Genomic DNA, 13,964 nt, shown 5'->3' on the forward strand with positions numbered 1-13,964 from the left:
GCGACCAGCAAGTATCCGCGCAGCCTGGTCAGGATCCATGCTGTTCACTAACGGTTTCTCTAATTGTAATAGGCTTTGAAAGCGAACAGCATGGATCCTGACCAGACTGCGCGGATGTGCAGGCTGGTCTGGATCCTTGCTGGTCGCATACCCACTAAGTTGGTTTTCTCATGGCACGGCTCATGTAATTATTTACTCTAGAATCATATTTTTGCAATAAAGTCACAGTTCACTACTGGAATGCTTTTACTGTATCATTCTGTACAAACAACACATGATTATAGAGAACAGAATGGCTGGGCCCGAACTCTTAGTCAGAACGAGTTTAAATACTTCATTTTTTTGAAGAAAAATATCTGTTTATAATACTGACCACGAATCGAGACTCAGTCCTATATAAAGTATACCAAACAATATGAGCACACTCACACATGCATGTAGCATGCATTACTATGTGATAGAATGGTTTACTGACATACAGAGAAAAACCATTTGGTAACAGAGGTAACTCTACGTAATACTAGTCTTATCACAGTCTTTTTACTTATCACATTGTGATTCAACCAAACTAACTTCTATATAATTTGTTATCTTCACAACTGCTTAGCTTTATCGCATTATTTTTCAGTCCCTCATACGTCATCTTCTAAAGGACTTTGTTTTTGGCACAGCCTGATGTGTTCCACGTGAATTTTTCCTCTCTTGTTCTTCCATCATTTTAGCAATGTATCTCTGTTGTTTCTTTTCAATTTCTGCTTCAGTTAATTCTTTCTTGTATAAATTTTGCTGTTCTTGTAACTTCTTTTCAAGAGTTTTTATTTCAGAGTTTTTGGAAGATAGTATGTCCTCTTGTAGCTCACACTGTCGTGAAATTTCTGAAAAGACAAAAATTCTCTTTCATAGTAAACTTCAGCCTTGGCTTTATCTGTGATTGCCAGGATTGTTATGAAACTCTCTGGAAATCAACATTTCCATGTAAAGATTTTTAAAAAATTGTTTGCCAGATCTCTGCACAGGGAAAATACATTTTAGTCATGAAATTGACATTACATGTATAAAAATATCTTTAAAATTCATGCAGATCCTATCTCTAGAAGAACTAGATACATTTTAAGTTTCAAGTCATTATCTTATATTGCACTGAAGTTGTATCCAAAAAGCGAAGATTGCCAAAAGGCTAAGTACGAAAGGGGCATAATTCTGTAAAAATACAACTAGAGTTATGGGTATTGTAACCATACATGCAGATGATAATTGTAAAGTTTTTTTTTTTTAAGTTTCAAGTCATTACCTTTTAAAGTACCAACAGATTGTCTATAAACGAAGCTTTCGAAAAAATTTAAAATGAAAATAATTCCAAGTATAACAATTTGGTGACATTGACCTTGGACATACAACAGGCCAAGCCCCTGCACATACTTTGTTTGTATGCTGGACAATGTTTATGTGAAGTTACAGTAAGATATAAGCAATAGTAACAAAGATATGACAGAAAAGCAAAGGTTGCCAAAAAACTTTAACTTTAAAAATAACCTAAGCATAACACCTTGGTGACTTTGACCTTGGGTATAATGGGTCCTGCCCCTGCACATATTTTGTTTCCACAATGTTAATGTGAAGTTACAGTAAGATATAAACAACAGTAATAAAACAAAACAAAGGTTACCAAAAAAATTTAACCAAGTAAGCTCATGCTGATGCCGGGGAGAATAAAATGCCACCCCTGTTATATGATTAGTGGAGCTAAAAAAGGAAGTTACTGTGTCATACAAGGGGCAAAGGTGATAACCCAAGACAAATTCTCAGTACTAGCAAGCTCTGATACTGTTAAACCAGAGTAACTCATTTTAAACACTGTTTAAAGGTATTTTTGTTGGGTTTAATGTCGCATCAACACATTTATAGCTCACAGGTCCACTTTCTAGCTTTGATGGTGGAGGAGGCCCAAGGTGCCCCTCTGTACATTATTTCATCACAGGTGGGCACCTGGATAGAATCACCGACCTTCCATACACCAACTACAAGGCTTCCCTACATGAAGAATCAAATGCCCGAGTGAGGCTAAAACTCACATTGGTGAGAGGCAAGCATTTCAATGTCAGCAATCTTGACCACTCGGCCAAGTAGGCCTTCGTTTAAAAGTAAGAAAAAACCTACCTGAGCACTTGGACTGCAATTTCATGGATTTTGCAGTTTCTTGCATTGTCTTACTTTTCAGGGCACCTTTCCTGTAAAACAGGATAACTAAATTTAAGCAAACGTATAAAGATTGATTAAAATACATATTGTAATTTTGTAAAATAAACAAATGGTACTGGTACTAGAGTTATCATTCCTGTACACTTCAGTGTCCTTTAATGTAATCTGTCTTTGTATACAGCTTTAACAAATTATGGACATCAGTTTTAAAATTATATCCTGATGACTTAATTTAAGACAGGGAGTTAATTCAATAAGTAAGCGATTCTTATACAGTTTCCCTTAATGCCCTTAATGTTTGTATGCAGTTCCAGAGAATTCTGTTTGGCTCTTTTGAAGAAATGGCCGGACAACTTAATTAAATAATGGGAGAGAATTCAAAAAGTAAGCACAGTAGAATTATGGTCCTTGTACAATGCACATCCTAACAATGTAAATTGAGCCACACAATGAGAAAACCAGCATAGTGCGTTTGCTACCAGAATGGATCCAGACCAGCTTGTGCCTCCGTGCAGTCTGGTCAGGATCCATGCTGTCTGCTAATTGTTGTAAAATGGCAATAGGCTTTGAAAGTAAACAGCATGGATCCTGACAAGACTGTGCGGATATGCAGGCTGGTCTGGATCCATGCTGGTCGCAAAGCCACTAAGTTGGTTTTCTCATGGGGCAGCCCAATTAATGGTTCTTTATGTCTGCTATCTGTGTATTCAGTTTGTACAGATTTCCTTCAGTACCTTTACAAAGCGAGATCCTAAAACAGCTTGATGCTTGAAAAATCTCGGAAACATACCACAGCTTGAAAGACAAAACCAGAACCAACACAAACAGTAGGGGAAATCAAATTATGGTTTTTCCCTACTTCCCGAACGATAAACTTGTTACCAAAATCACCATTTTTTGATTTGTTTCCATCAAAAGGCTTGATGCAAAAGAGTATACAGCACGTCATTAAAAGAAATATGCGAAGTTAAACTTTGATGATTTATCTAAATTTCTACCGTTCAGGTATTTTTACTGTCTTAAGAATGTTTTTATTAAACTTTTATATTTCTGAATTTCAAAGATTTCCGATTAGGAAACGTAACTTTCCAATCGGGAAACACATAAAGGTTATATTTAGATTAGATTTACACTTTATGTGGAATCTACATTGTTCAATAAAACTTGCACAAGACATAAATCATGGCAATTTGTATAGTGTAGACAGTACACTGTGTCCCCCTTAGTGTCTTTTTTGAGTGGCAACTTTCAGATAATTTTCGGCTACAAGATCCTGTTTTTCTTGCAATGTTGTGCTGTCAAATGCTCTAATTAAGGACACCTGTCCAATATGGTATTTTGTTTACATATTTTTATTATCTAAAACAACCACCATTTTATGCTGGACTTACTGAAAAATAAACATGGCAGTGTAGACAGCAGAACAAATAGATGTTTAAATTGAATCATATGCTCAAAAGCCATGTTTATACAATACAATTTCTTGTTCTTCAATTGGATATATATCACTATAACTAGAGTTGCTCTCAATTAATAGTTTCACTTATGATTCATTATTTAAATGTCCAAATATCTGATACTTATAAACACTATGTATCAGTTGGGTCATTTTCTTTATTTACCTGTCATGCTTTCCCTCTATTTAAGATTAATGTGTCTTCCAATTTCAAGCAATATTGCAAAGCACTAACTGCTTGTACAAGAGCTAAATTATTGAGTGATTAATGGGCCCACAATATTTTCTTGCAGTATAGCCCTCAAGGCTCAACAGACGATAGGTTTTATGCCCCGTCTACATAGTGCAAGAAAATCTTGTAGGACACATTAATCACTAAAAAATCTCTTGTGCAAGCAATTAGTGACCTTGTGAGAAACATCACTGTTAATGTGAAAATACCTTTTGAGAACACCGGACTTGGAAAGATGATGCTACACACCAGATATCAAAGCCCTAGGCCCTGTGGTTTTGGATAAGAAGATTTTTAAAGTTTTTCCTTTCGGTTGCCATGGCAACCAGAGTTCTGCATGGAATTCAATTCTTTGAACAATTTTGAAAGGGGGCCATATAAGGATCATTCCAGTGAAATTTGGTGTAATTCTGCCCAGTGGTTTTCAAGAAGAAGATTTTTTTTAGAAAATGTTGACGGACGGACGACGCACGTCGCACGACGGACGACTAACGACGGACATCGAGCGGTCACAAAAGCTCACCATGAGCCTTTGGCTCAGGTGAGCTAAAATTGGTGTCAGACTTATGATCAGAATGGTATTAAATCGATTTTGGGAGGTTTTATTCGACAAATTGTACGCTGACATTTCTACCTCTGTTTGTTTCGCTTTTAGGGGCACTGAAACAAGTTTACGGGAAAAGAAGAAGAGGGCGTATAGAGTTCGAATCATTATGGTCAAAAAGTTTGACATCCATTGGACACATGTATAAAACTCTGAGATCCAAAAAGATAAAATCAGAAATCGACAGCACAAAGGACAGCATTACAACAGGAAGCAGTACTACGTTAAAAACACACAACATCCGATGGAACTATCGGATGCAAATGAGCTATGTTTCTGTACAGAGAGAAGCTGGTTTTATCAGTGATAGGCAGCAAGCAAATGCTGACTAGAGGCCCATCTAGACGGTACTCCTTGCTGTATAAACTTTGATCTATACATCAAAGTTTACTGTGTAGATGGGGTCGACTACACTGTTTTATAAACCTCTCTGGGAGTATACAGCAAGTTTTTAGGATAGAGCATGTTCTATTTCTGTAAACCTTGGCTGTGTCGATTTTGTTTATTTTACCAATTACATCGAATTAAAGCGAATTAAAGTGTTGTTGTACGACATTCCAGAAGTACTGAGAGTATACAAGTGTAAAATTTATGAATTTATTTGTGATTATATACAAAACTGTCGGCTAGTTGGAGCATCGCAGACAAAAATTAATTGAATATTATCAAGGGGAAGAAGAATTATGGAATATAAGAAATCCTAATTATTCTAAGAAAGACTGCAGAAAAAGAGCACTTTTGATAAGGGATGTGACTTATTCCAACTGTTCAAGAAATGAAGGTCTGTTCATGCGTATAAAGTTTTTAAATGCTGTCGGATCTTCTGCATCAAGTTCATGTAACAGTGCATTATATGCACCAAATTTATCCCTCCTGGCTATCCATGACCTCACCCATTGTTTTCCTATCAAATTATCCCTTCTAATTTTCTTAACAGTAACACAAATTATTACTAAACCAACACACAACAAAAGGTCTTCTTCAAGCGTTTCCATTGTGCAGAAGGAATGTTGGAGGGAAATTAAATAAAGGATAATGAGTTGCATAAACCATGATTTGCCGTGTAGATGTACAAGGTGTACTCCTTAGAAAATGTACACCTCAGGTTTATACAGCAAGGAGTACCGTCTAGATGGGCCTTAATTGTACTGGATCTATAAATAGCTAAAGCAGACGATGGGTTTCTACCTTTATTTCTGCATGTCGTCAGGTCAATTTGAAAAAAAAAATAACTGTAATTACTGCACTTCTCTCAGAGTCAACAAAGTTAAGACAAATTTAAGTCCACCAGTTTCATGTTTTCCATTTCAGAACTGTGGTTTTAATTTTTCTCCTTGAAGTAAAAGGGTCACTTATGTCTTTCTCCGATTACATTTTCATTCCAATCAAAGGCTGCAATGTTAGCTCTGAACCTGCTTTTTCAGAAAAGTTTATTCGCTTATCCTAATATTGCAATAATGTATATATTCATATATACCACATGTGGCTCAATTAGAAAGTGTATTGCCATGCTCAGTGTTCTCAAATTATTGATAAAACAAAATATCACATTTCTGTTTTAATTGGCACACTGCAATACAATACAGAGGTGTGACAGAACTAGCAAGTTTGGTATTTTCTTGTGTCTAATAATTTATTTATTAAATTAGTGCAAATTTTCTGAAACAAATAATGAAAGAAATTCAGTTTTTCATTTAATTTAATTCCATTAAGTCAGTTTAAAATATTATCAAGTATAACAATATGCGGCTGCATATGTTACTTACCCTTACATATTTGCTTGCACTATATTTAGATGACCTTAGTCTGAAATCATTTTAGGAGGGATTTTTTTTTTGTTGCTTGGCATAATTTTAGGAAAGCTGTTTTATTTGTGTATTGTGTTAATTAAATGTAGTGGATAAGTTTGTTTTGTCATTACAGGTCAATGAAGAGCAGAAACTTACCATTGAAGCTCTTTTCAATCACAATTATTGGGATTTTATAATTGTGCCACCAACACAAGATTGGGAAAATGAGGTCAGTGACAATGTCCACAATGTGACACAGGAAACTGGCTACAAAAATGTTGTAGCTGATAGATCAGCTGCTACTGGAAATTTAATATCAAATGAAAGTAGTGATTCTGATTCAACAGATGATTGTTCATGTGAATACTGCTTTGTTCTCCATGTGTAAGTGCAAATGAGCAGTCCTGGGAAAGGGGTCAAGACCAAAACCTACTAATCATGTTTCAAGACAAGAGATCACAGAATGATCTTGGCGCCCACCATTGAGCCATTTTTGAATGTTCCAAATTTCAAGACTAGCTCAAGGTCGAAATCGAATTTCATTTCAGTACACAACACTGTGCATGTGGTCCAAGTTTGAAAGCTGTAGCCTGAGAAATGTGAAGTAGGTCCCCAAATTAATTTCAAGGTCAAAGTTCATTTCGGTATTCAAAACTATGCATGTGCTTCAAATCTGGAGGCTGCAGCTTGAGAAATGTTAAAGTAGGTACTAGGTAAAAATCAATATCAAATTTCAACTCAGAACACAAAAATATGGAGATGATGTCACATACAAAATATCAAAGCCCTAGGCCATGTGGTTTTGGACAAAAGGTTTTTCAAAGTTTTTCCCTATATAAGTCTATATAAACTATGTGACCCCCAGGGCGGAGCCATATTTGACCCTAAGGAAATAATTTGAAACATCTTGGTAGAGGACCACTAGATGATGCTTCATACCAAATATCAAAGCCCTAGGCTCTGTGGTTTTGGACAAGAAGATTGTCAAAGTTTTTCCCTATATAAATCTATCTAAATTATAGAAATAAACAAAGGGCCATAACTCACTCAAAAATTGTTGATCTAGTCTGAGTTTCAGGGGGACACAACTAGGGTACCAATACATCATTCTGACAAAGTTTGGTCAAAATTCCCCAAGTAGTTTCTGAGGAGATGCGATTACGAGAAATTGTTAAAAGACGGAAGGACGGACGGAATGACGGACGGACGGACGGACCACGGACGCAGACTGATTTGAATAGCCCACCATCTGATGATGGTGGGCTAAAAAATCAGATATTAAAAGTTTTGGTCAATGCTTGAAAGAAGAAACGCGTGGCGTTAAAGAAAGTATCTTAGAAACAAGAGATCACAGTGATCTTGGCGCCCACCAATGTGCCATTTTTGAGTCTTCCAAATTTCAAGTCTTATTGACTAGCTCAAGGTCAAATTTCATTTCCGTACACAACACTGTGCATGTTCAAAATTCGAAAGCTGTAGCTTGAGAAATGTGAAAGTAGGTCACTAGATCAATTTCAATGACAAAGTTCTTTGTACACAAAACTATGCATGTGCATCAAGTTTGAAGGTTCTAGTTTGTGAAATTTGAAAGTAGGTCACTATGTTAGTCTTAAGGTCAAAGTTTATTTTGGTACACAAAACTATGCAAGTGGTCCAAATTTGAAGGCTGAAGCTTGAGAAAAGTGAAAGTAGGTCACTAAGTCAAAATCACTTCAAAACACAAATCTATGCATGTGGTCCAAATTTAAAGCCTGTACTTTCAAAAATGTAAAATTAGGTAACTAGGTCACTGTCAAGGTCAAAGTTTGTTTCGGTACACAATCTTATGCATGTGGTCAAAATTTGAAGGCTGTAGCTACAGAAATGTGAACCTAGGTCACTAGGTCAATCTTAAGGTCAAAGTTCATTTCGGTACACAAAACTATGCAAGTGGTCCAAATTTGAAGGTTGTAGCTCGAGAATTGTGGAAGAAGTCACTAGGTCAAACTCAAGGTCAAATCTTATTTCGGAACACAGAACTATGCGTGTGGTCCAAATTTGAAGCCTGTACCTTTAAAAAGTGAAAGTAGATCACTAGGTCAATGTAAAGGTCAAAGTTTGTTTCGGTACACAAAACTATGCATGTGGTCCAAATTTGAAGACTGTAGCTTGAGAAATGTGAAAGTAGGTCGCTATGTCAAAATCAAGGTCAAATTTCATTTCAGAACACGAAACTATGCATTTTGAAGCCTGTACCTTCAAAAATGTGAAAGTAGGTCACTAGGACGATGTCAAGGTCAAAGTTTTTTTCAGTGCTCAAAACTATGCATGTGGTCCAAATTTGAAGGCTGTAGCTACAGAAATGTGAAAGTAGGTCACAAGGTCAAAATCAAGGTCAACTCATGTCAAGGTTCATCTTGCCACTCAAAACCATACATGTGGTCCAAATTTGAATGTTGTAGGTTATTGACAAGAAGATTTTAAAAGCTTTTCCCTATATAAGTCTATATGAACCATGTGACCCCTAGGGCGGGGCCATATTTGACCCTAAGGGGATAATTTGAACAAACTTGGTAGAGAACCACTAGATGATGCACCATTACAAATGCCAAAGCCCTAGGCTTTGTGGTTTGGACAAGATTTTCAAAGTTTTTCCCTAATAACTCTATGTAAACCATGTGACCCCAGGGGCGGAGCCATATTTGACCCTAAGGGGATAATTTGAACAACCTTAGTTGAAGACCACTAGATGATGTCACATACAAAATATCAAAGCCCTAGGCCCTGTGGTTTTGAACAAGAGGTTTTTCAAAGTTTTTCCCTATATAAGTCTATATAAACCATGTGACCCCCGGGGTGGGGCCATATTAGACCCCAGGGGAATAATTTCAATCATCTTGGTAGGGGACCACTAGATGATGCTTCATACCAAATATCAAAGCCCTAGGCTCTGTGGTTTTGGACAAGAAGATTTTTGAAGTTTTTCCCTATATAAAATTATAGAAATAAACGAAGGGCCATAACTCACTAAAAATTGTTGAACCAGTCTGATTTTCAGAGGGACATAACTAGGGTACAAATACATCATTCTGACAAAGTTTGGTCAAAATCCCCCTGGTAGTTTCTGAGGAGATGCGATAACGAGAAATTGTTAACGGAAGGACGACGGACCACGGACGCAGAGTGATTTGAATAGCCCACCATCTGATGATGGTGGGCTAAAATTGGGGGTGGGGGGTGGGGTAATTAATATGTACAGATAATTCGTAACTATTTTGTGCAATTACTTGGATTAGACTTGTTTCATTGATTCATAATCCATTTAGTCTTTAACTATGAAAGTTTGACTGGCGCTCAAAAGATCTATTACTATGTCTGAACATAGTTATCTTTAACTATTACAAGGTCTCAAATCTTCGAACAGTTAAGGAAAGGATTGCTATAATCAATTTGTTTTATAGGTTTTTCCTTCTGCTAGAATTATTCTAGTGCAATAAGTATTATTTTCAACATAAAGCAATGGTGCAGATCTCCTTTCATATCTCACGTTAGAATGTAATAACTTTACTGCACTTACATATATACGATATGTACAATTCATTTCGCAGTATAAACTGTTTCTATCAGTAGTTTATTACTAAAGTATGTCTCACTAGACCGGTTTACATCGCTTGAACTCAAAATTGTAAAAATATACACCAGTTGGTTCGAACAAAAATATCTAGAGGAGACCTTTTTATTTCATTATTATTATTATTATTATTATTGATAAAACACATGTCTTGGACAAAAAGACATTTGTATTTCCCAATACAGCGGTGACGCGTTTCTATTAGAATGTCATTATAGGCACTGAACGTTACTGAATCATTACAGTCTTTGAAGAAAAAAGAAATTTGCTACTTTTGTTCAAGATATCCTTTCCGCAGCCTTAACGTACTAAAACGTATTAGCGTCTGATGGCCCTTTCGCGCTTCCGTAGAAACAACATTAATTACACGAAACTTATTTTGAAAATATTTCTGAAATGTCTAGGTCTGCAGCTCTCAAAGACGGTTATATCTTACATCTGAGGCATATACTGACACTCTCAGACAACATCAAAAATGACATTTTGAGCGATTTGATGAAGTTCCAAAATTATCCCTTTATTCCCTGTACCCTTTATCCAGAGCTCAAATAGTTTTTCATAGATTAAAAGCTGACATGATGTACTAAAGCCCAGGTAATTTCAATTCGTAATAAAGTGCCGAAAATGGCTCCCCAATAGCAAAAAAAAAAACAAAAAAACAAGTGAATGAAGTATTGCCATGCAATACAAAGTCCCCTACTGGAAGGCACCTAATTTTCTCTACTGCAGTATAACATAATGAACTGATATCTGTCAATGATGTATAATCAATATTGTACTACATATACAATATGTTATAACAACACACTTGGATTAAAATGTGCATATATAAAAACCCACAGTTGTTTTCATATTGATTTTTTTTTTTTGGCTGATTATAAAAATGTTATCATGTAAGTTATTTATAGTAACAACAAAGGGAAATTAATCTTAAAAAAAAAAAAAAAAAATCTATATAATATAAGTCCACAAGAAACTCTTTACCAGGTAGAGATAGGTCAAAATACAGTCAAACTCGCTTTATACGAACTCTTCGGGACCTGAGAAATATGTTCTTATCAAACGAAATTCGTATTAACGAATGTATGACTTTTGGATAATTTGCCTGAGCAAGTTTGGCAGTATCACCGGTATCGCCGGTGAACAGCTTCCATTAAATGAAAATACAGTAGTGAATAGATGTTCATTGGTAGTTTAAACTGATTAAGTTAATTATTTATTTAGATTACAATGAAATAACTCAACAAAAGTCATACTAAAACACGCAAAACACGTAAAAATGTATGAAAAATAAATTTTAATGTGCAAATGTATTTAAACTTTATTAACCATCAAGTGTTTATAGCATAGATACATGGAAATACAGTAACGTGTATACGGTATACGTCGATGCATTTTTGCAACAGGTAGGCCTACCTTACACATGGCATTTCAAACTTTTACTTGAAGAAACTTGTAATTTTTGGCTGAATTTTACTATTATTTAATTCTTGAATGCCAAATTCCTTGAGTTCTGAACAATATTTGAATAATTTTTCATTTGAGCCTTTTTCTTCCAGAAACTTCCTAATGCTATCTACTGATAAAAAAAATCAGACACTGGTTTTTCAGGAAATGTCAAATTTCTCAGCGATTCTAGCTTTTGTTAAAATTCCAGCATCAACAGCATTTATTATCTCAGTTTTGTCCAAAGAAATTGCTTTTTTATGCCAGACTTAGGCATAGCCATTTTTGATACATAAACTACACTACATGGCCCTCATACGTACAATGAAAATATATTTTCATGGACAGGTATACAAATGAAAGTGATTATCGCTCAACTGCTAAAAACATTTTTACTGGGACTCGATTGTAATAAATAAAATAACTGCAAACATAGTGTTAATCTCTTTATTATGTATTTATCGATTACAGGTGATAATCACTTCGAATAAATATCGAAGCACTGTACAGATTCAAACTATTAAAAAATCAAGCGTAGCAAGGGCGAAATGGCCGTCGACTTCTAAAATTAGTTCGTATCAAAAAATGGAAACTTATAACATTTTAGCTCATTGGGACTTCCAAAATGTGTTCGTATCTCCCGAAAATTCGTAAGAAGCAAGTTCGCTATTACCGAAATAATTTTACAAAGAAAATAAAAGGACTCGGCCGGGGAATCCGGATTTTGTTCGTTATTGCCGAAAATTCGTATCAAACGAGTTCGTATTAAGTGGACTCGACTGTACACCTAGAAATTGGATGTAACATGCATGCTGTACCACAGAAAAGTGGTCTCGATTTTTCTCTACCGCCAGTAACAAAAAAGTTACAATAAAATCTATTTATAGTAACAAAATTCCAAAAACAAGGGTGCCTTATGGTGGTGAACATTTGATCCAAGTTACATCAAAATCCCTCCATGCATGAAGAAGAAATGTTCCGTACAAAGTCATTCTTGAATTTGACCTTTGACCTCTAAATATGACCTTGACCTTAGACCTAGGGACCTGGTTCTTGCGCATGACATGTTGTCTCATCCAGGGGAATATTTGTGCCAACTGATATCTAAATCCTGCTTTGCATGACAAAGTTATAGACCGGACAGGAAAAAAATCCTCTTGACCTTTGATCTCAAAGTGTGACCTTGACCTCTAAGCTAGGGTACTGGGTGTTGCGCATGACATGTCATCTCATCATGGGGAACATTTATGCCAAGCAATATTAAAATCCCTTCATGGCTGGCAGAGTTATGGACGGGACAGGAAAAAACTCTGTTGACCTTTGACCCCCAATTGTGACCTTAACCTTTGAGCTAGGGGTCCGGGATTTGCGCATGACACGTCGTCTCATCATGGGGAACACTTGTGCTAAGTGATATTAAAATCCCTTAATGAATGTCAGAGTTATGGACCGGACACGAAACAGACCCTGTTCATGCTATGTTAACATTTGACTGCTAAGTGTGACCTTGACCTTTGAGCTAGGGGTCTGAAAATTGTGCATGACACATCGTCTTATTATGAGGTACATTTGTGCCAAGTAATATTAAAATCCCTTCATGGATGGGAGAGTTATGGACCGGACAGGAAAAAAGCGTTGTTGACCTTTGACCTCCAATTGTGACCTTGACCTTTAAGCTAGGGGTCCAGGTTTTGCGCATGACACGTCGTCTCCTCATTGGAAACATTTGTGCCAAGTAATATTAAAATCTCTTCATGGATGGGAGAGTTATGGACCGGACAGGAAAAAAGCCCTGTTGACCTTTGACCTCCAACTGTGACCTTGACCTTTGAGCTAGGGGTCCGGGATTTGCGCACGACACGTCATCTCATCATGGGGAACATTTGTGCCAAGTAATACTAAAATCCCTTCAAGGATGGGAGAGTTGTGGACCGGACAGGAAAAAAGCCCTGTAGACCTTTGACCTCCAATAGTGACCTTGACCTTTGAGCTAGGGGTCCGGGTTTTGCGCATGACACGTCGTCTCATCATGGGGAACATTTGTGCCAAGTAATATTAAAATCCCTTCATGGATGACAGAGTTATGGACCGGACACGAAATTGCGGACGGACGGACGGACGGACGGACGGAATGACGGAAAAGTGCATTCCTATAGTCCCTAAAACTGGTTTTCAACCAGTAGGGGACTAAAAAAATCCACGCGCATACATTTAGACGGGGTGACCCCTGCGCGTGACCCCTGACTATCTACGAATCAAAATGCGGCTTTCGTTTTAAAGTTTAGCATTTCTACTTTCATTTTATTTACTTCCGGAAATAGCTGAATGTCAAGTGACGTCATTTTCTGTGTTGTCAAAAACATACATATGCCTGGCGAGATTGCATAAATATGTGCCGGCCGTCCTAAGTTATGCAATTCATTGAACAAAAAACGAAAATAAATCACTTGCAGTTATTTTTGTTCCGATTTAAAACAATTTTCAATAGATATTTATAGTTTTAGCGATGTAAGCAGGTTGAGCGAGACAGGCGTTTATCTTTATTTTAATTAAATGATCGTTTTACATTACTGTTTCTCATGCTTTGTAGAATAACTATCAACAGTAATCTCTCTTGACACGATGTA

General features: G+C 36.4%; 1 protein-coding gene across 1 annotated transcript; it reads right to left on the bottom strand.

Moving 5' to 3' along the window:
- Window positions 1-228: 228 nt before the first annotated feature.
- LOC128559704 (spermatogenesis-associated protein 24-like) lies at window positions 229-2,299 on the bottom strand. Its single transcript, XM_053552068.1, has 2 exons — window positions 2,158-2,299; window positions 229-875 (listed from the first exon to the last, which is right to left on the bottom strand). Exons 1-2 carry the CDS (start codon window positions 2,282-2,284, stop codon window positions 640-642), a joined length of 363 nt encoding a protein of 120 aa, XP_053408043.1. The 5' UTR covers window positions 2,285-2,299; the 3' UTR covers window positions 229-639.
- Window positions 2,300-13,964: the final 11,665 nt, after the last annotated feature.

Source organism: Mercenaria mercenaria, chromosome 9 (genome assembly GCF_021730395.1).
Source record: "Mercenaria mercenaria strain notata chromosome 9, MADL_Memer_1, whole genome shotgun sequence".
NCBI lineage: Eukaryota > Metazoa > Mollusca > Bivalvia > Venerida > Veneridae > Mercenaria > Mercenaria mercenaria.